Raw genomic sequence first — 23,015 nt, 5'->3', positions numbered from 1 at the left:
AAACATGCCATATTATAGATCCGCTGTATAGACAATTTCACAAGGATTCCAAAAAGTCCTCATTTACTATTTTACGAATTTTCTACGATTTACTATGAATTTCCAAAGTTCCTGCAAAATAATTACAAACCAGTCCTTATGGCACTATTCACCTGAGTCTATGACATTGCAGTTACACCCCTCCCTTTAGTCGAATTGCTGCGCGAGGTCCCTGGTCGGAAAAACAGAGCAGAGGATGGCCGGAGCTTGCTGTTGCGGCCGGAGAAGGTACGTCGTCGGCGGCTGAGGGGCGGGGGAGCACCAGGGGGCCCTTGCGCACCCACTGGTGGTTGGAGGCGGCCGAGAGAGGGCTCGTGGCGGCCTAGCCACGTGAGGTCACGGCGTCAAGGTGACCGCGCCGGCGGCTGCTGCTCTCCGGCGGAATTCAGTCGCGACAAGCGCACGCGAGGGAGAAGTAGAGGCGATGCGGAGATGGTGGCGCACGCGGGGAAGCTCGGAGGCAGCGAGGACGCGACGGCGGCAAGCTCAGCGGCGGCGCCCATGGTGGCCGCGCTCTGGCACTCGCGCGCAGGCTCTGGAGAGCGAGAGGGAGCGAGCAGGGAGTGGAGAGGGGGATGGAGAGGGCGTACTGGTGCCCCTCCTCATCGGCAGCAAGGCGTAGGGCGCGTGGCCAAAGGTGGGACGTGCGGCAGCGGCGGAGGCGCATGGCGGCCACGTACAGGGCGCGTGTCGTCCGTTGGGGCGTTTTCGCGAACAGTTGGCGGGCGACGACGGGATCAGCGTGGGACGCGATTTTGGGCTATTTCCGGGCCGAATCAGGACCTGGGCCAAATACGAAGATCGAAGCCCGCACGAAGCTCTATGTTTTTCATTAAGGGGGTTCAGCCATTAGCAAAACATATTAGAAGATAAATGTATGTCAAAACAGCAGTGTCAACACCTTGACGGTAGTCACGGAAACTCGCTTTCGGTGGTCAAAACTTCTTCAAACTGAATCCAACTTTTTGTATGCTCTTCACCAAGGTGTAAACTCCAACTTTTGTTTTTGTACCAAATCAAGTTGCTTAACAAAATTTGGAGAACGCGGAATGCCAACGTCGTTGCTTAGCGAAACTCCAGACTTAGAATAATTCTAAGTGTTGAAATCAGCAGCAGGTTCCAACTTCGGGCCTCTATTTGACTTATTTTCAAGTTGATCTAGCTCTTGGTCCAAAAACAAAGTTTGTTCTACATGATATGTACTACAACTTTCATTTAAGGTCCAACCTCAAAAATGGTATAGAACCTACTGTTCTACTTTGACCAAAGTAGGATCACGATGAAGCTTAAATTATCCTTTTTGATCCATTGGAGCATTTTCTTGGCATTTGCCCAACATGAACCTTTCATGACTTTTGTTGTAGAGTTCATCATCACTTAATATACCATGTTTTAGCTCAAACCCATTGCTTAACTGGTGGCAAACACCTGGGGTGTTACAGTCCTCCCCCCTTAAAGGAATCGCGTCCCGAGATTCGATGCGAAAGACTTTTAAGGGAAGAGAAACATGTCATCCAGTTTCCAACATCAGTGATAGCATTAGGCTACTTAACTTCGGAGCATCAGAGAGGCTAATTTGGTCATGACACTTTCTGATACTTGCTCTTCGTCGTAAGCTCTATCGCTGGATTCTCTTCAAGCTCTATGACCTCGGTGCCGAACGGAGCTGTCGGTTGGTTAGCCCAAGTTGGCCTGTTTTGACCCTTCGTAGTGCACCAAGGGTTTGTGTTGGTCGCTGGCAAAGACACCCGTTGGCACCAGCTCTCGACCGGACACCGCTTTTGCAATCGCGTCGGCCGTCTCATTGAGGCACCTTGGGATGTGATTGAGTTCGAGGCCGTTGAATTTGTCCTCCACCCGTTGGACTTCTTGGCAGTACGTAGCCATCTTAGTGTCGTGATAGCTCGAATCCTTCATGACTTGATTGACGACCAGCTGGGAGTCGCCCTGGATGTTGAGGCGTCAGATGCCCAACTCGATGATGATGCATAGACCATTGATGAGTGCTTCATACTCAGCCACATTATTGGATGAGGGGAAAGAGAGATGAACCATGTACCTCATGCGAACCTCGAGGGGTGATACGAAGTCTAGCCCCACACCAGCGCCCTTCTTCATCAGTGATTCATCAAAGTACATCGTCTAGTACTCTTGATCGATGACCGCCGGTGGTGTTTGGACCTCGGTCCATTCCGCGATGAAGTCAGCCAACACCTAGGTCTTGATTGCCGTTCAGGAGGCATACATGATGCCTTGATCCATCAACTCAAGCGCCCACTTTGCGGTTCTTCCCATGGCGTCCTAGCTCTGGACGACCTCGCCAAAGGGGAACGACATCACAACCGTCATGGGGTGTGACTCGAAGTAGTGGCGTAGCTTCCTCTTGGTGATGAGGATGGCATATAGGAGCTTCTGGATTTGGGAGTAGCGCGTCTTAGAGTCAGATAGACCTCACTGATGAAGTACACAGGGCACTGCACCTTGAGGGCATGCCCCTCTTCCTCCCGCTCTACTACCAGGGCGGCGCTGACCACTTGCGTGGTGGCCGCTATGTATAGCTAGAGGGATTCTCCGTTGCTTGGCGAAACCAGGATCAAGGCCCTTGTCAAAAGAAGTTTGACCATGTCAAGTGCCTCCTAGGCCTCGGATGTTCACTCGAAGCGGTCGGCTATCTTCAAGAGTCGATAAAGGGGAAGACCTCGTTTGCCGAGGTGTGAGATGAATCAGCTGAGTGCGATAAGGCACCCTGTGATTCATTGAGCTCCCTTTATGTTCTGAATTGGGCCCATCCTTATGATGGCTGAGATTTTCTCCGGGTTGGCTTCGATGCCACGCTCAAAGGCGATGAAGCCGAGCAACATGCCCCTCAGGACCCAAAAACACACTTCTCGGGATTGAGTTTGATGCTATTCACTCGAAGTTTTGTAAAGGTCTACTCAAGATCGACAATGGGGTGGTTAGCCCATTTGGACTTAACTACGATGTCATCGACGTGGGCCTCAGTGGTCCACCCGATGAGGTCCCTGAAGCATTTGAGCATACAGTGCTAGTACGTAGCCCCAGCGTTCTTCAGTCTGAACGGCATTGAAACATAGCAGAACGATCCGAAAGGGGTGATGAAAGACGTCGCGAGCTGGTCGGACACTTTCATCGCTGTTTGATTATAGCCGGAGTATGCATCAAGGAAGCAGAAGGTTTCGCACCCCGAGGTAGAGTCGACTATTTGGTTTATGCGCGGCAAAGGAAACGGATCATTTGGGCATGCCTTGTTGAGACCCATATAGTCAACACACATCCACCATTTCCCACTCTTCTTTCATATAAGAACGGGATTAGCTAACCACTCTAGGTGGTACACTTCCTTAATGAATCCGGCCACCGAAAGTTTGGCTGTCTCCTCACCGATGGCCCTGTGTTTCTCATCGTCGAAGCGACGTAGGCATTGCTTCACCGGCCTGGAGCCCAGGTGGATCTTCAAGGTATGCTTGGCGACCTCCCTTGGAATGCCTGGCATATCTGAGGGTTTCCATACAAAGGTGTCTTTGTTGTCGCGGAGGAAGTCGACGAGCGTGATTTCCTATTCGAAGAAAGTGTGGTACCATTGCGTACTGTTTTGCCCTCGAAGCTGTTGGGGTCTACGAGGACTTCCTTAGAGCCCTCTACTAGTTCAAATGACCTGGTCGACTTCTTGGCGTCGGGCGCTTCTTCGGTGACCTCTTCTCTGAGGGTGGCGAGCTCTCCGGAGGTGACGAATGCTGTGGCGTGACCGTAGCACTCGACTTTGCACTCATAGGCGCGCTGGAAGGAGGTGTCGACGGTGATGACCCCGTGGGGGCCCAGCATCATCAGCTTGAGGTATGTATAGTCGAAGACGGTCATGAACTTCACGTAGCATGGATGTCCCAGGATGGCGTGGAAGATTCCAGGGAACCCAACCACCTCGAAGGTGAGGGTTTCAGCCCTGTAATTAAATTGATCCCCAAAGGTAACGGGCAGATCGATCTGCCCGAGTGGCATGGCCTATTTCTCAGGCATGATGCCATGGAAAGGTGCTCGGGTTGGGCGGAGGCATGTCCAATCGATGCCCATCTCGTCGAGCGTCTTGGCGTACATGATGTTGAGGTCACTGCCTCCATCCATCAGTATTTTGGTGAGTCGCTTTAGGCCAACGATCGGGTCGACTATAAGCGGATATCTCCCTGGGTGTGGGACGCTATCCAGATGGTTGGTCCGGTCGAAGGTTATGGCGGACTCTGACCACCGGAGGAAGGCAGGCGTGGCCGGTTCGGTCGTATAGACCTCACGGCGCGTGACCTTCTGGCGGCGTTTAGAGTCGTAGGTCACTGATCCTCCGAAGATCATAAGGCAGCCATTTAGCATCGAAAAGCTGTCGTGCTTCTCCTCGGTGCCGTCTGTGGTGGGGGCAGGGTCCTTTCCTTGCTCCCCTTTGTTGGAGCCTCCGGAGAGGAACCATTGCATGAGGCTGCAGTCCTTGATTAGATGTTTTAACGGGAAGGCGTGGTTCGGCCACGGCCCCTCAAGTAATTTTTCAAAGTGGTTCAGAGTGCCCTCTGTGGGCTTTCGACCACCCTTGCGGTTAGCGGTGGCCACGAGCGAGTCCTTACGTCGTTGCTTCTTGTTCTTCCTTTTGGCAGAATGGTTGGAGGTGCCTTCGCCGGCGCCCTCGTCCCACCTTGCCTTGCCCTCAAGACGATCGAAGATTGCTCCGACCGCCTCTTCTTCTGAGGCGTGGCTGGTGGCGATGTCTAGGAGTTCCTTGGTGGTTCACGGGCCCTTGCGTCCCAGCTTATGAACTAAAGACTTGTAGGTAGTCCCGGACAGGAAGGCTCCTATCACGTCAGCGTCGGCGATGTTAGGGAGCTCATTGCACTGCCGGGAGAAGCGCTGGATGTACCCATGGAGGGTTTCACCGGCCTTCTAGCGGCAGTTCTTGAGGTCCCATGGGTTCCCAGGGCGCTTGTATGCGCCCAGGAAGTTCCCCACAAAGATCTCCTTCAGATCCGCCCAACTCTGGATGGCGTTGGACTATAGGTGTTCCAACCACGCTCGTGTCGAATCCGCTAAGAACAGTGGAATGTTGCGGATAATGAAGTCATCATTATCCGCACCACCGGCTTGATAGGCAAGCCGATAGTCTTCGAGCCAAAGTCTGGGGTTTGTCTCCCCAGAGTACTTAGGGATATTGGTAGGTGGTCGGTACCTTAGCGGGAAAGCAGCGTTGAGGATGTGCCGGTGGAAGGCCTGAGGACCTAGTAGGCCGTGGCTCGGGCTCTAGTCCTCGCCGCTATGGTAGCGTCCGCTGCGATGAGGGTGATAGCCATGGTTAGCCATCTGTGGCCTGATGTGGAACGCGCAAAGGTCCCCTACCTGGCGCGCCAATTGTCGGTGTTTCGAATAAGCACCAACTAGTAAATTTATATTTATTGCGCTTTAGGCCCGGTTGGTGTGCTAAAGGACACAAGGTTTATACTGGTTTGAGCAGAATGTCCCTACATCTAGTCTGCTGTTGCTCGTGTTATTAGCACTGAAAAAGGTTCGTAGTAGGGGGTACAAACGGTCGAGAGAGCGACAGGTCCCAAGTCTCTGATGGATGGGTCGAAAGGATGTCAAGAGCTCGGTTGCTGCTTGGCTGTGTGTTGTATGATGTGTTGTGTATGAAAATCGATCCATCCCCTTAGTGGTGTGTCCTGCCCTCCCTTTTATAGACCAAGGGGGAGCAGGGGTTACAGATGGGAGAAAGAGAAAAAACCAAAGGTAGAGACGGTCCTTCGAAGGCGCCAGGTCTTCCTTTTCCCTTGAGCCTGCCCTGCTGACATGGCAGACCATGCGAGGGATAGCACGTTTGTTGATCCTGACATGGCCGTGTTCTGGCTTCGTTTCAGCAAGTGGTTACGTCCCATCCCACTCCGATGGACGGTGCGGTGTGCCGGGGTGCCGAGTCGTGATCCTACGGAGAGCGGACGGGGAAGTTACTATACGTCCGTAACTGTAGATGATACGGGTTCTCTCTTGTATTGTAGTGGTTGTCGTATGCTTATGTCTGGATCCGTGTCCGAGGGCTGATGGCGGCGCCCACAATACTGTAGACAAAAGTCAGCGCCTACGACACTGTTTGGGCCCTGCAATGACTGGAAGGGCTTAAAGCGCCCGTCTCGTCGTATCCTGACGGTACTTGCCTGCAGGCATGCAGGGCATGGTCCTCGGTACTGTGGTTGACTCGAATGTCCTGTCTTACCCTGTGCCCGTCATTATGAAGGAGCATGGTGCAGTCGCCGGGCGAGGCGGAGCCAGCCCTGGGACGTCGGGCGAGGCGGAGCCAGCCCTCAGCCGTCGGGCGAGGCGGAGCCAGCCCTCGGAGGTCGGGCGAGGCGGAGCCAGCCCTCCGACGTCGGACGGGGCGAAGTCTGCCCCCAGACGTCGGGCGAGGCGGAGTCCAGCCCTCGGGGGTCGGGCGAGGCACGGCCAACCTCCGGTCGTATGGACAAGAAGCGCAGTTGTGTTCTTGTCTGCTTGAGAGCATCAACGTTTAATGATTATTAGCTCAACCTTATTGGGTATCCAGTATTAGGTTCCCGATAAATAGGTATCGAACCTTTTAGCTGTAGCGCTGTCAAACAGAGCCCGAATGGAATTAAGGAAACGAAACCCCTGCCTGTGTGCTTCAGTGGCGTCGGGGCAAGGACGACACACTGTGCAAGTACTACTTCCTCCGTTTGTCTTGTAGCGACGCGGCGTTGCAGACGGAAAAGATTCACAAGCGAGCAAGCAAACAAAAGAGATGGGCCGGGTGCGCGGCCACGTACGTCGTGACACGACACGACCCTGGGTGCAGACCAAGGAGTGAAGAATGCACGGGCGTTTTCGCCCCCTCCAAAGTACAGCATCGCTCGAGCAGGCGGGGCCGTAGGCCGTGTAGCCTGCCTGTCTGTAGGCTCTGCTTCTCCTACTAGGCCGTGGTTGCCACTTGCTTTTAAAGCTGATGAACACCATGCATCTGCGTTCTGTACGGAGTACCTAGCACAATCCAAAACATTACGAGGGCCTTCTCTTTGCAAATTTTTTTGAACCCGATAAATAGTACTATTTTTGTCTTATTTAATAAATATTGTTCAATCGTGGACAAACTAGGCTCAAAAGATTCATCTCGTGATTTTCAACTAAACTGTGTAATTAGTTATTTTTTTACCTACATTTAATACTCCATATAAGCGGCTAAAAATTGATGTGATGAAGAGAGAGTGAAAAAACTTGGAATTTGAATGGCATCTAAACAAGCCCAGGATCTCTTTGGTATTAGTAATACAGGATTTTCTGGCTGATCGATACAAACAAATAGCGCTGATTCCTGTGAAATTCCACGGACAAGGAGATGTCGCCGTCCCGTCCTCAGCGCATCTCCGATGGCAAGAAACAGAGAATGTCAGGATATATGTGTCCAAAAACCCCGGTGTGCTGCGGGAGCACGGGGAGCATACGCCTTGTGCATGCGTTTTCCAGTTCCCCGTCCCTTTGTTGGGTTCGTTCGTTTCCACAGTGTCCCTGGCTGGCTGGCTCCCTCCAAGAAGCAGCAGCCTCAGCCACCAAGAATGGGGTTCGACGATGTGGGGTTCGGCGGCCACATGCTCCCCTGCACACCCACACATGCATGATGGATTGGTTTGGCTTTTCATTGCGTTGCAATATTGCACTGGGGGGACACGGACAAACCCCAATGTGCGTCCGGTTGCACCACATGCTTGCATCTGCATTTTGAGACCCCAAAACAATTCCCTCCCCGAAAAAAAAACCCAAAGAGACAAAGTGATAAATTGGGTTATGCACATCTCTTCTTCAGCCCAGTTTCAGCGGGGTTCAATTCCCATTTAAGCTATGATAAAATCAGCAAATTTTCTTAGTGGGCATGATATTTATAAAAATAAAAAAGAGAAATAAGGTTCCATAACAATGAAACAGAAAATAAGGTTTCATAATAAGAACGAAACTCATCCATCACATTTACCAACACAATGAAATGCAACGAAACCTCCAATGAGACCAATTTGTTTTATTCTCACACGCTCTCAAGGATCTTCTGCAGAAGTTAACTACAAAACTTATGCAATTGCAAGGTTATATATTTCATAAGTCACATTTGACTATAACACTATATATAAATTAAATGATGTGGTTAATTAGTCTATGAAATTGTGTCATGAAACCGAAATATAATGTGATGGACTATTACATTCAATTATACTGTAAAAGCTAATGTAACACCCTTGGTAACTATGTATTAAAACTCTATATTGAGACTGACCCAATAGCTACTGGCTCATTGTCGACAAAAGATGCTCGGCGGTCCGCCGAGGGGTATCCCCACGATGGTAGATTTGTCGTAGAGGTGAGCGAGATGGTAATACAAACACCAAGACACAAGATTTAGACAGGTTCGACCATCAGTATGATGTAATACCTACATCCTATGTCATGATGTATGGATCGTGTCCCTTAGGAGACCCCTGCCTCTCCTTATATACTCTGGAGGGGTAGGGTTACAAGGAAAGTAGCCTATTTTGTACTATACAATATCTTGCGTTGCACGCCAAGCAGCGCCGTGCACGCCTTGATCTTGTGGGCTGGGCCACCTCTGATGGTGCGGCCCATGTCTTGTCTTGTGGATACCGGGGCCATACCCCCACAGCTAGTCCTCGAGCCTGACAGTAGGTGACGTAGTCACGTGGTGCCAGGGTCAGAAAGTATAAGACCAGCCGAGCAGGCAGCCAGTCCCTGGGCGTAGCATCGAGATGAGAACAAGCACATTCACCGCAAGGTGAAGTGTGCCCACTTAGTCCCCGAGCCTGCTGGAAGATGAAGAATGAATCTTGTAGCAGGGTCAAAGAAAAAGAAGTCTGAAAGCTTTGCCGACGTCATCTAACATGCACGTATCAAGACCCCAGATGTGGTACCCAAGATCAGCACCCTAATCCGAACAGCATGGAGCAGCTTGATAGCACACCGATGAGACGTAGCAAGATCCGACCACCAAGGGAGCAACAAGGAATCCCCGGCGTCGCTGGCGATATCCGAGCACCGAGGAGCGAGGAGTCCCCGGCATCGCTGGCGATGTTCGAGCACCGAGGAGCGAGGAGTCCCCGACGTCGCTGGCGATGACCTAGGAGCGAGGAGTCACCGGCGTCGCTGGCGATGTTCGAGCACCGAGGAGCGAGGTGTTCCAACGTCGCTGGCGATGTCTGAGCACCGAGGAGCGAGGAGACCCCAGCGTCGCTGGCGATGTCCGAGCACCGAGAAGCAAGGAGTCCCTAATGTCACTGGCGATGACCGAGCATCGAGGAGATAGGAGTCCCCGGCGTCGATGATGATGTCCGAGCACCGAGGAGTGAGGAGTCCCCGGCGTCTCTGGCGGTGACCGAGCACTGAGGAGCGAGGAGTCCCGGCGTCGCTGGCGATGTCCGAGCACCGAGGAGGGAGGAGTCCCCAGCGTCGCTGGCGATATCCGAGCACCAAGGAGCGAGGAGTCCCCGACGTCGCTGGCGATATCCGAGCACCGAGGAGTGAGGAGTCCCCGGTGTCCATGGCGATGTCTGAGCACCGAGGAGCGAGGAGTCCCCGACGTCACTGGCGATGACCGAGCACCGAGGAGGGAGGAGTCCCCGGCATCCCTGGCGATGTTCGAGCACCGAGGAGCGAGGAGTCCCTGGCGTCACTGGCGATGACCGAGCACCTCGGAGCGAGGAGTCCCCGGTGTCGTTGGCGATGTCCGAGCACCGAGGAGCAAGGAGTCCCCGACGTCGCTGGCGATGACCGAGCACCGAGGAGCGAGGAGTCCCCGACGTCGCTGGCGATGACCGAGCACCAAGGAGCGAGGAGTCCCCGGCGTCGCTGGCGATGACCGAGCACCGAGGAGCGAGGAGTTCTCAGCGTCGCTGGCGATGTCCGAGCACCAAGGAGCGAGGAGTTCTCGGCGTCGCTGGCGATGTTCGAGCACCGAGAAGCGAGGTGTTCCAACGTCGCTGGCAATGTCTGAGCACCGAGAAGCGAGGAGTCCCCAACGTCGCTGGCGATGTCCGAGCATCGAGAAGCGAGGAGTCCCCGGCGTCGCTGATGATGTCCGAGCACCGAGGAGTGAGGAGTCCCCGGCGTCCCTGGCGATGACCGAGCACCGAGGAGGGAGGAGTCCCCGGCGTCCCTGGCGATGTTCGAGCACCAAGGAGCGAGGAGTCCCTGGCGTCACTGGCGATGACCGAGCACCTCGGAGCGAGGAGTCCCCGGTGTCGTTGGCGATGTCCGAGCACCGAGGAGCGAGGAGTCCCCGACGTCGCTGGCGATGACCGAGCACCGAGGAGCGAGGAGTCCCCGACGTCGCTGGCGATGACCGAGCACCGAGGAGCGAGGAGTCCCTGGCGTCGCTAGCGATGTCTGAGCACCAAGGAGCGAGGAGTCCCCGGCGTAGGTGGCGAGGTCCGAGCACCGAGGAGTCCCCGGTGTAGGCGGTGATGTCCGAGCACCGAGGAGTCCTTGGCGTAGGCGGCGAGGTCCGAGCACCGAGGAGTGCCCAGCGTAGGCGGCGAGGTTCGAGCACCGAGGAGTCCCCGACATCGCTGGCGATGTCCGAGCACCGAGGAGCGAGGAGTCCCCAATGTCGCTGGTGATGATCGAGCACCAAGGAGCGAGGAGTCCCCGGCGTCGCTGGCAATGACCGAGCACCGATGAGCGAGGAGTTCTCAGCGTCGTTGGCGATGTCCGAGCACCGAGGAGCGAGGAGTTCCGACGTCGCTTGTGATGTCTGAGCACCATGGAGCGAGGAGTCCCCGGCGTTGCTGGCGATGTCCGAGCACCAACGAGCGAGGAGTCCCCAATGTCGCTAGCGATGACCGAGCCCGAGGAGCGAGGAGTCCCCGGCGTCGCTGACGATGTCCGAGCACCGAGGAGGGAGGTGTCCCCGGCGTCGCTGGCGTTATCCGAGCACCGAGGAGCGAGGAGTCCCCGACGTCGCTGGAGATATCCGAGCACCGAGGAGCGAGGAGTCCCCGGTGTCCCTGGCGATGTTCGAGCACCGAGGAGCGAGGAGTCCCCGACGTCGCTGGCGATGATCGAGCACCGAGGAGTGAGGAGTCCCCGGCGTCCCTGGCGATGTCCGAGCACCTCGGAGCGAGGAGTCCCCAGCGTCGCTGGCGAGGATCGAGCACCTCGGAGCGAGGAGTCCTCGGAGTCGTTGGCGATGTCCGAGCATCGAGGAGCGAGGAGTCCCCGACGTCGCTGGCGATGACCGAGCACCGAGGAACGAGGAGTCCCCGGCGTCGCTGGTGATGACCGAGCACCGAGGAGCGAGGAGTTCCCGACGTCACTGGTGATGTCTGAGCACCGAGGAGCGAGGTGTCCCGACGTCGCTGGCGATGTCCAAGCACCGAGCAGCGAGGAGTCCCCGACGTCCCTGGCGATGTCCGAGCACCAAGGAGTGAGGAGTCCCCGGCGTCGCTAGCGATGACCGAGCACCGAGGAACGAGGATTCCCAACGTCGCTGGCGATGTCCGAGCACCAGCGAGGGAGGAGTCCCCGGCGTCGCTGGCGATGTCCGAGCACCGACAAGCGAGGAGTCCTCGACGTCACTGGCGATGATCGAGCACCGAGGAGGGAGGAGTCCCCGATGTTGCTGGCGATGTTCGAGCACCGAGGAGCGAGGAGTCCTCGATGTCGCTGGCGATGATCGAGGAAAGAGGAGCGAGGAGTCCCCGTCGTCGCTGGCGATGACCGAGCACCGAGGAGGTAGGAGTCCCCGGCGTCCCTGGTGAAAGGTCCTTTTTTGGTTTTGGTAATTGAGTGACAACCTAGGTGGACTAATTGTGTTTATGTGAGATACACAGGTGATTAGTTCACAGGTACATATGTGTGAGCAACATATGCCATGAAGGTGAAAATGGCTTGGAAATGTTGCAAAGCTCACACATGTGATGATGAAGGAGCTTAAATGCACATGAGACATGACATTGAGTCATGTGATCAAGGTGGAGAAGATCAAGACAAGACTTGGCTTGATGGACCGGTTGCAAGCGTGAAGGGCAAGTCGAAGGCTTTGGAGTGATGGACCGCGTGGCGGTGAAGCTTGAGCATGACTTGGCGCCGATGGACGATGGCAACGGTGAAGAGCAAGTGAAGTCAAGATCGATGAACCAATATGATCACGTGATGATATGAAGTGGATCATATCATTGTTGATCATGTTGGTGCATGTGTTGCATCAACATTGGAGGAGATGGAATGGAATGCGCAAGGCAAAGGTATAACCTAGGGCATTTCATTTCACCGGTCATAGGTGTGTAGAGAAGTTTATGACCGGGTTTAGGATAGATAGCCGTACTATCAAGAGGGGCAAACTTGTTTGCATATCAGTCATCTAGTGTCACTCGAGTGATCTAACTTTGCATCATCGCTAGGATCGAGTGACGTGGCAAGTTGAGTGGCTAACATCCTTTGGGAAATGATTGTGAAAAGCTAACACACATACACATGGTGGTGTACACTTGGTGGTGTTGGCACATTTACAAAGGAGATGGAGTTGGAGTTGATGTGGATCAACTTGGTGAAGAAACTCCACCGGCGGAGTGTCCGCCCATAGAGTGCGGACAGTCCGACCGTGCCACCGGCACCCTAGACAGAAAAGACTGGGTCTCACAGAATGCACCGGACGCTGGTCACGTGGTGACCGGACGCTGGGGTCCTGCGTTCGGTCAGTGGTGGCCGAGAGCATGCAGCGCCGGTCTTCGACCGGACGCTGGCACTGGAAGTGACCGGATGCTGGCAGGGTGCGTCCGGTCAGGCTGACGTACGGTGACGCAGAAGCTGGAGTGTGACCGGACGCTGGGCTACGTCCGATCACGTGTGATCGGACGCGTCCGGTCATGTCTGGTACCTTACTGGAAACGACCGGACGCTGGGGTTGCTGCGTCCGGTCAGTTGAAGCTGCTGCGTCCGGTCAGAAGATGACCGTTGAGATCGGAAGAATGCCGTTGAATGCAGTGACATGTGACTGTCATCGGGCGACCGGACGCTAAGGTCCAGCGTCCGGTCGACCCGACAGTTGCCCAGTGAAGGGGTAACGGCTAGTTTAGCCCTTGGGGCTATAAATAGAAGTGGCCTTTGGCCATGGCTGGAGCTGAGCACCTTGGGGGACTTTGTGTCCATGCTTGAGAGTGCTTGGGAGCCCTCCATCTCACACATACTTGATAGTGATCATCCGATTGTGTGAGTGAGCGATTCTAGTGCGATTGCATCGTGAGGTTGCATCGAGTGGCACTAGGTGATCGAGTTGCAAGCCGGTGGTGCTTGTTACTCTTGGAGGTTGCCACCTCCTAGATGGCTTGGTGGTGGTCTCCGTGGAAGCCCGCAAGAAGCTTGTGCGGCGCTCCGGAGAAGAGCTTGTGAGGGGCATTGTGCTCGCCCCGCGGGAGCCACGAAGAGCAACTTTAGTAAAGCGTGTCATTGAGCTACCGTCACTTTCGGGGTAGGTTCTTGCGGCGCTTGACGTGCGGGCTTGGCGGGTGATGCCAATTAGCCGCCGAACCACCAAGTGAGCGGTCGACGCAACGGGGACTAGCGTGTTGGCAAACACGTGAACCTCGGGAGAAAAATCATCGTGTCAACCTTGTTCTTCCCGTTGGATTGCATTCCTGTTACAGAAGCTTGCAATTACTTTTATATACATTGAGCTTGTGTTGTTGCTTTAATAATTAGTTAGCTTACGTAGCTTGCTAATTATCTTCTTGCTTGTGTAGCATAGAAGTAGCTCCCTTGCGTGGCTAATTTGGTTTGTGTAACCTTGTTAGTCACATTGCTTAGTTTGTGTAGCTAAGTAATTGCACTCTCTAATTTGGCATTGGTTGCCTTGTTATTGAGCATTGCTAGTGAGCTTAGTTGGCTTTGTGCTTTTGCTTACTAGCATGTGTAGGAGCTCCCTTGTTGCTTAAAGTACTAGTGGCATAGGTTTCTGTGACCTTGCTCCTAGAATTGGTTAGGTGAGCTCTAGCTAGCCTGGCACCTTTGTTGCTTGATTAGTATCTTTGCAAGGTGCTAGTGAACATAGATAGAGGGGTGTAGTCTTGGCTAGACCGATAGTTTTAATTCTGCACTTGTTTTGGTTAGCCAACGTGATTAAGTTTTAAAAAGGACTATTCACCGAGGACGTAGGAGTACCCGGCGTCCCTGGCAAAGACCGAGCACCGAGGAGCAAGGAGTCCTCGGTGTCACTAGCGAAGACCGAGCACCTTGGAGCGAGGAGTCCCCGGTGTCGTTGGCGATGTCCGAGCACTGAGGAGCGAGGAGTCCCAGACGTCGCTGGTGATGACCGAGCACCGAGGAGCGAGGAGTCCCCGGCGTCGCTGGCGATGACCGAGCACCGAGGAGCGAGGAGTCCCTGGCATCACTAGCGATGTCCGAGCACCAAGGAGCGAGGAGTCCCCGGCATAGGCGGCTAGGTCCGAGCACCGAGGAGTCCCCGGCGTAGGCGGCGATGTCTGAGCACCAAGGAGTACCCAGCATAGGCGGCGAGGTCCGAGCACCGAGGAGCAAGGAGTCCACGGCGTAGGCGGCGAGGTCCGAGCACCGAGGAGTGCCCAGCGTAGGCGGCGAGGTCCGAGCACCGAGGAGCGAGGAGTCCCCGATGTCGCTGGCGATGACCGAGCACCGAGGAGTCCCCGACGTCGCTGGCGATGACCAAGCACCAAGGAACGAGGAGTCCCCAGCGTCGCTGGCGATGACCGAGCACCGAGGAGTTCTCGGCGTCGCTAGCGATGTCCGAGCACCGAGGAGCGAGGAGTTCCAACGTCGCTGGCGATGTCTGAGCACCGTGGAGCGAGGAGTCCTCGGCATCGCTGGCGATGTCCGAGCACCAAGGAGCGAGGAGTCCCCAACATCGCTGGCGATGACCGAGCCCGAGGAGCGAGGAGTCCCCGGCGTCCCTGACGATGTCCGAGCACCGAGGAGTGAGGAGTCCCCGACGTCCCTGTCGGTGACCGAGCACCGAGGAGCGAGGAGTCCCGGCATCGCTGGTGATGTCCGAGCACCGAGGAGGGAGGAGTCCCCGGCGTCGCTGGCGATCTCCGAGCACCGAGGAGCGAGGAGTCCCCGACGTCGCTGGCGATATCCGAGCACCGAGGCGCGAGGAGTCCCCGGTGTCCCTGGCGATGTTCGAGCCCCGAGGAGCGAGGAGTCCCCGACGTCGCTGGCGATGTTCGAGCACCGAGGAGCGAGGAGTCCTCGACGTTGCTGGCGATGATCGAGGAAAGAGGAGCGAGGAGTCCCCGTCGTCGCTGGCGATGACCGAGCACCGAGGAGCGAGGAGTCCCCGACATCACTGGCGATGTTTGAGCACCGAGGAGCGAGGAGTCCCCGACGTCGCTGGCGATGTTCGAGCACCGAGGAGCGAGGGGTTCCGATGTCGCTGGCGATGTCTGAGCACCGTGGAGCAAGGAGTCCTCGGCGTCGCTGGCGATGTCCGAGCACCAAGGAGCGAGGAGTCCCCAACATCGCTGGCGATGACCGAGCCCGAGGAGCAAGGAGTCCTCGGCGTCGCTGACGATGTCCGAGCACCGAGGAGCGAGGAGTCCCGGCGTCCCTGGCGATGTCCGAGCACCGAGGAGGGAGGAGTCCCCGGCGTCGCTGGTGATCTCCGAGCACCGAGGAGCGAGGAGTCCCCGACGTCGCTGGCGATATCTGAGCACCAAGGAGCGAGGAGTCCCCGGTGTCCCTAGCGATGTTCGAGCGCCGAGGAGCGAGGAGTCCCCGACGTCGTTGGTGATGTTCGAGCACCGAGGAGCGAGGAGTAGTCGACGTCGCTGGCGATGATCGAGGAAAGAGGAGCGAGGAGTCCCCGTCGTCGTTGGCGATGACCGAGCACCGAGGAGGTAGGAGTCCCCGGCGTCCCTGGTGAAGACCGAGCACCGAGGAGCGAGGAGCCCTTGGCGTCACTAGCGAAGACCGAGCACCTTGGAGCGAGGAGTCCCCGGTGTCGTTGGCGATGTCCGAGCAATGAGGAGCGAGGAGTCCTAGACGTCGCTGGCGATGACCGAGCACCGAGGAGCGAGGAGTCCCCGGCGTCGCTGGCGATGACCGAGCACCGAGGAGTCCCCGGCATCGCTAGCGATGTCCGAGCACCAAGGAGCGAGGAGTTCCCGGCGTAGGCGGCTAGGTCCGAGCACCGAGGAGTCCCCGGCGTAGGCAGCGATGTCTGAGCACCGAGGAGTACCTAGCGTAGGCGGCGAGGTCCGAGCACCGAGGAGCGAGGAGTCCCCGGCGTAGGCGGCGAGGTTCGAGCACCGAGGAGTGCCCAGCGTAGGCGGCGAGGTCCGAGCACCGAGGAGCAAGGAGTCCCCGACGTCGCTGGCGATGACCGAGCACCGAGGAGCGAGGAGTCCCCGACGTCGCTGGCGATGACCGAGCACCAAGGAGCGAGGAGTCCCCGGCGTCGCTGGAGATGACCGAGCACCGAGGAGTTCTCGGCGTCGCTGGCGATGTCCGAGCACCGAGGAGCGAGGAGTTCTGACGTCGCTGGCGATGTCTGAGCACCGTGGAGCGAGGAGTCCTCGGCGTCGCTGGCGATGTCCGAGCACCAAGGAGCGAGGAGTCCCCAACGTCGCTGGCGATGACCGAGCCCGAGGAGCGAGGAGTCCCTGGCGTCACTGACGATGTCCGAGCACCGAGGAGTGAGGAGTCCCCGACGTCCCTGTCGGTGACCGAGCACCGAGGAACGAGGAGTCCCGACATCGCTGGTGATGTCCGAGCACCGAGGAGGGAGGAGTCCCCGGCGTCGCTGGCGATCTCCGAGCACCGAGGAGCGAGGAGTCCCCGACGTCGCTGGCGATATCTGAGCACCAAGGAGCGAGGAGTCCCCGGTGTCCCTGGCGATGTTCGAGCGCCGAGGAGCGAGGAGTCCCCGACGTCGATGGCGATGTACGAGCACCGAGGAGCGAGGAGTACTCGACGTCGCTGGCGATGATCGAGGAAAGAGGAGCGAGGAGTCCCCGTCGTCGTTGGCGATGACCGAGCACCGAGGAGGTAGGAGTCCCCGGCGTCCCTGGCAATGACCGAGCACCGAGGAGCGAGAAGTCCTCGGCGTCACTAGCGAAGACCGAGCACCTTGGAGCGAGGAGTCCCCGGTGTCGTTGGCGATGTCCGAGCACCGAGGAGCGAGGAGTCCCCGACCTCGCTGGCGATGACCGAGCACCGAGGAGCGAGGAGTCCCCGGCGTCGCTGGCGATGACCGAGCACCGAGGAGCGAGGAGTCCCCGACATCGCTAGCGATGTCTGAGCACCAAGGAGCCAGGAGTCCCCGGCGTAGGCCGCTAGGTCCGAGCACCGAGGAGTCCCTGGCGTAGGCGGCGATGTCCGAGCACCGAGGAGTACCCAGCGTAGGCGGCGAGGTTCGAGCACCGAGGAGCGAGGAGTCCCTGGCGTAGGCGGCGATGTCCGAGCACCGAGGAGTGCCCAGCGTAGGGCGGCGAGGTCCGAGCACCGAGGAGCGAGGAGTCCCCGACGTCGCTGGCGATGACCAAGCACCGAGGAGCGAGGAGTCCCCGACGTCGCTGGTGATGACCGAGCACCAAGGAACGAGGAGTCCCCGGCGTCGCTAGCGATATCCGAGCATCGAGGAGCGAGGAGTCCCCGACGTCACTGGCGATATCCGAGCACCGAGGAGCGAGGAGTCCCCGGTGTCCCTGGCGATGTTTGAGCACCGAGGAGCGAGGAGTCCCCGACGTCGCTGGCGATGATCGAGCACCGAGGAGGGAGGAGCCCCCGGCGTCTCTGGCGATGTCCGAGCACCGAGGAGCGAGGAGTCGCCGACGTCGCTGTCGATGACTGAGCACCTCGGAGCGAGGAGTCCCCGGTGTTGTTGGCGATGTCCGAGCATTGAGGAGCGAGGAGTCCCCGATGTCGCTGGCGATGACCGAGCACCGAGGAGCGAGGAGTCCCCGGCGTCGCTGGTGATGACCGAGCACCGAGAAGCGAGGAGTTCCCGACGTAACTGGCGATGTCTGAGCACCGAGGAGCGAGGAGTCCCGACATCGCTGGCGATGTCCGTGCACCGAGCAGCGAGGAGTCCCCGACGTCCCTGGCGATGTCCGAGCACTGAGGAGCGAGGAGTCCCCGGCGTCGCTAGCGATGATCGAGCATCGAGGAGCGAGGATTCCCGACGTCACTGGCGATGTCCGAGCACCAACGAGGGAGGAGTCCCCGGCGTCGCTGGCGATGTCCGAGCATCGACAAGCGAGGAGTCCTCGATGTCACTAGCGATGATCGAGCACCGAGGAGGGAGGAGTCGTCGACGTCGCTGGTGATGTTCGAGCACCGAGGAGCGAGGAGTCCTCGACGTCGCTGGCGATGATCGAGGAAAGAGGAGCGAGGAGTCCCCGTCGTCGCTGGCGATGATCGAGCACCGATAAGGGAGGAGTCCCCGGCGTCCCTAGCGATGACCGAGTACCGAGGAGCGAGGAGTCCTCGGCGTCACTAGCGAAGACCGAGCACCTCGGAGCGAGGAGTCCCCGGGGTCGTTGGCGATGTCCGAGCACCGAGGAGCGACAAGTCCCCGACGTTGCTGGCGATGACCGAGCATCGAGGAGCGAGGAGTCCCCGGCGTCGCTGGCGATGATCGAGCACCGAGGAGCGAGGAGTCCCCGGCGTCGCTAGCGATGTTCGAGCACCAAGGAGCGATGAGTCCCCGGCGTAGGCGGCGAGGTCCGAGCACCGAGGAGTCCTCGGTGTAGGCGGTGATGTCCGAGCACCGAGGAGTCCTTGGCATAGGCAGCAATGTCCGAGTACCGAGGAGTGCCCAGCATAGGCGGCGAGGTCCGAGCACAGAGGAGCGAGGAGTCCCCGACGTCGCTGGCGATGACCGAGCACTGAGGAGCGAGGAGTCCCCGACGTCGCTGGCGATGACCAAGCACCAAGGAGCGAGGAGTCCCCGGCGTCGCTGGTGATGGCCGAGCATTGAGGAGCGAGGAGTTCTCAGCGTCGCCGGCGATGTCCGAGCACCGAGGAGCGAGGAGTTCTGATGTCGCTGGCGATGTCTGAGCACCGAGGAGTGAGGAGTCCTCGGCGTCGCTGGCGATGTCCGAGCACCAAGGAGCGAGGAGTCCCCAATGTCGCTGGCGATGACCGAGCACTGAGGAACGAGGAGTCCCCGGCGTCGTTGGCAATGTCCGAGCATCGAGGAGCGAGGAGTCCCCGATGTTGCTGGCGATGACCGAGCACCGAGGAGCGAGGAGTCCCCGGCGTCGCTGGTGATGACCGAGCACCGAGAAGCGAGGAGTTCCCGACGTCACTGGCGATGTCTGAGCACCGAGGAGCGAGGAGTCCCGACGTCGCTGGCGATGTCCGAGCACCGAGCAGCGAGGAGTCCCCGGCGTCCCTGGCGATGTCCGAGCACCGAGGAGCGAGGAGTCCCCGGCGTCGCTAGCGATGACCGAGCACCAAGGAGCGAGGATTCCCGACGTTGCTAGCGATGTCCGAGCACCAATGAGGGAGGAGTCCCCAGCGTCGCTGGCGATGTCCTAGCACCGACAAGCGAGGAGTCCTCGACGTCATTGGCGATGATCGAGCACCGAGGAGGGAGGAGTCACCGATATCGCTGGCGATGTTCGAGCACCGAGGAGCGAGGAGTCCTCGACGTCGCTGGTGATGATCGAGGAAAGATGAGCGAGGAGTCCCCATCATCGCTGGCGATGACCGAGCACCGAGGAGGGAGGAGTCCCCGGTGTCCCTGACGATGACCGAGCACCGAGGAGCGAGGAGTCCTCAGCATCACTAGCGAAGACCGAGCACCTCGAAGCAAGGAGTCCCCGGTGTCATTGGCGATGTCCGAGCACCGAGGAGCGAGGAGTCCTCGACGTCGCTGGCGATGATCGAGCCCGAGGAGCGAGGAGTCCCCGGCATCGCTGGTGATGACCGAGCACCGAGGAGCGAGGAGTCCCCGGCGTCGCTAGCGATGTCCGAGCACCAAGGAGCGAGGACTCCCCGACGTAGGCGGCAAGGTTCGAGCACCGAGGAGTCCCCTGCGTAGGCGGCGATGTCCGAGCACCGAGGAGTCCTTGGCATAGGCGGCGAGGTCCGAGCACCGAGGAGTGCCCAGCGTAGGCAGAGAGGTCCGAGCACCGAGGCAAGAGGAGTCCCCGACGTCGCTGGCGATGACCGAGCACCGAAGAGCGAGGAGTCCCCAACGTCGCTAGCGATGACCGAGCACCGAGGAGCGAGGAGTCCCCGGCGTCGCTGGCGATGACCGAGCACTGAGGAGCGAGGAGTTCTCGGCGTCACTGGCGATGTCCGAGCACCGAGGAGCGAGGAGTTCCGACGTCGCTGGCGATGTCAGAGCATCGAGGAGCGAGGAGTCCCCGGCGTCGCTGGCGATGTCCGAGCACCAAGGAGTGAGGAGTCCCCAACATCGCTGGCGATGACCGAGCACCGAGGAACGAGGAGTCCTCGGCGTCCCTGACGATGTCCGAGCACCGAGGAGTGAGGAGTCCCCGATGTCCCTGGCGGTGACCGAGCACCGAGGAGCGAGGAGTCCCGGCGTCGCTGGCGATGTCCGAGCACCGAGGAGGGAGGAGTCCCCGGTGTCGCTAGCGATATCCGAGCACCGAGGAGCGAGGAGTCCCCGATGTCGCTGGCGATATCCGAGCACCGAGGACCGAGGAGTCCCCGATGTCCCTGGCGATGTTCGAGCACCGAGGAGTGAGGAGTCCCTGACGTCGCTGGCGATGATCGAGCACCGAGGAGGGAGGAGGCCCCGGCGTCCCTGGCGATGTCCGAGCACCGAGGAGCGAGGAGTCCCCGGCGTCGCTGGCGATGACCGAGCACCTTGGAGCGAGGAGTCCCCGGTGTCATTGGCAATGTCCGAGCATCGAGGAGCGAGGAGTCCCCGATGTCGCTGGTGATGACCGAGCACCGAGGAGCGAGGAGTCCCCGGCATCGCTGGTGATGACCGAGCACCGAGAAGCGAGGAGAGCCCGACGTCACTGGCGATGTCTGAGCACCGAGGAGCGAGGAGTCCCGACGTCGTTGTCGATGTCCGAGCACCGAGCAGCGAGGAGTCCCCGGCGTCCCTGGCGATGTCTGAGCACCGAGGAGCGAGGAGTCCCCGGCGTCGCTGGCGATGACCGAGCACCGAGGAGCGAGGAGTCCCCGGCGTCACAGGCGATGACCGAGCACCGAGGAGCGAGGATTCCCGACGTCGCTGGCGATGTCCGAGCACTAGTGAGGGAGGAGTCCCCGGCGTCGCTGGCGATGTCCGCGCACCGACAAGCGAGGAGTCCTCGATGTCACTGGCGATGATCGAGCACCGAGGAGGGAGGAGTCCCCGACGTCGCTGGCGATGTCTGAGCACCGAGGAGCGAGGAGTCCTCGACATCGCTGGTGATGATCGAGGAAAGAGGAGCGAGGAGTCCCCATCGTCGCTGGCGATGACCGAGCACCGAGGAGGGAGGAGTCCTGGTGTCCCTGGCGATGACCGAGCACCAAGGAGCGAGGAGTCCTCGACGTCACTGGCGATGATCGAGCCCAAGGAGTGAGGAGTCCCCGGCGTCGCTGGTGATGACCGAGCACCGAGGAGTGAGGAGTCCCCGACGTCGCTAGCGATGTCCGAGCACCAAGGAGCGAGGAGTCCCCGGCGTAGGCGGCAAGGTCAGAGCACCGAGGAGTCCCCTGCGTAGGCGGCGATGTCCGAGCACCGAGGAGTCCTTGGCATAGGCGGCGAGGTCCGAGCACCGAGGAGTGCCCAGCGTAGGCGGAGAGGTCCGAGCACCGAGGAGAGAGGAGTCCCCGATGTCGCTGGCGATGACCGAGCACCGAGGAGCGAGGAGTCCCCAACGTCGCTAGCGATGATCGAGCACCAAGGAGCGAGGAGTCCCCGGCGTCGCTGGCGATGACCGAGCACCGAGGAGCGAGGAGTTCTCGGCGTCGCTGGCGATGTCCGAGCACCGAGGAGCGAGGAGTTCCGACGTCGCTGGCGATGTCGGAGCACCGAGGAGCGAGGAGTCCCCGGCATCACTGGCGATGTCCGAGCACCAAGGAGTGAGGAGTCCCCAACATCGCTGGCGATGACCGAGCATCGAGGAGCGAGGAGTCCCCGGCGTCGCTGACGATGTCCGAGCACCAAGGAGTGAGGAGTCCTCGACGTCCCTGGCGGTGACCGAGCACCGAGGAGCGAGGAGTCCCGGCGTCGCTGGCGATGTCCGAGCACCGAGGAGGGAGGAGTCCCCGGTGTCGCTAGCGATATCCGAGCACCGAGGAGCGAGGAGTCCCCGACGTCGCTGGCGATATCCGAGCACCGAGGACCGAGGAGTCCCCGGTGTCCCTGGCGATGTTCGAGCACCAAGGAGTGAGGAGTCCCTGACGTCGCTGGCGATGATCGAGCACCGAGGAGGGAGGAGCCCCCGGCGTCCCTGGCGATGTCCAAGCACCGAGGAGCGAGGAGTCCCCGGCGTCGCTGGCGATGACCGAGCACCTTGGAGCGAGGAGTCCCCGGTGTCATTGGCGATGTCCGAGCATCGAGGAGCGAGGAGTCCCCGATGTCGCTGGCGATGACCGAGCACCGAGGAGCGAGGAGTCCCCGGCATTGCTGGTGATGACCGAGCACCGAGAAGCGAGGAGAGCCCGACGTCACTGGCGATGTCTGAGCACCGAGGAGCGAGGAGTCCCGATGTCGTTGGCGATGTCTGAGCACCGAGCAGCGAGGAGTCCCCGGCGTCCCTGGCGATGTCTGAGCACCGAGGAGTGAGGAGTCCCCGGCGTCGCTGGCGATGACCGAGCACCGAGGAGCGAGGAGTCCCCGGTGTCACAGGCGATGATCGAGCACCGAGGAGCGAGGATTCCCAACGTCGCTGGCGATGTCCGAGCACTAGTGAGGGAGGAGTCCCCGACGTCGCTGGCGATGTCCGAGCACCGACAAGCGAGGAGTCCTCGATGTCACTGGC

At 59.0% G+C, this 23,015-nt stretch overlaps 1 protein-coding gene across 1 annotated transcript; it reads right to left on the bottom strand.

Moving 5' to 3' along the window:
- Positions 1-3,513: 3,513 nt before the first annotated feature.
- LOC136488699 (uncharacterized) lies at positions 3,514-4,056 on the bottom strand. The gene has a single exon (XM_066485538.1). It carries the CDS (start codon positions 4,054-4,056, stop codon positions 3,514-3,516), a length of 543 nt encoding a protein of 180 aa, XP_066341635.1.
- Positions 4,057-23,015: the final 18,959 nt, after the last annotated feature.

Source organism: Miscanthus floridulus, chromosome 10 (assembly GCF_019320115.1).
Source record: "Miscanthus floridulus cultivar M001 chromosome 10, ASM1932011v1, whole genome shotgun sequence".
Taxonomy (NCBI): Eukaryota; Viridiplantae; Streptophyta; class Magnoliopsida; order Poales; family Poaceae; genus Miscanthus; species Miscanthus floridulus.
Note: the sequence above shows the minus strand (reverse complement) of the source record. Positions and strands in the feature narration are given on the sequence as shown.

Excerpts from the sequence above, each read along its gene's own strand:
- LOC136488699 (XM_066485538.1), bottom strand. The coding sequence starts at position 4,056 with ATGCCACTCGGGCAGATCGATCTGCCCGTTACCTTTGGGGATCAATTT.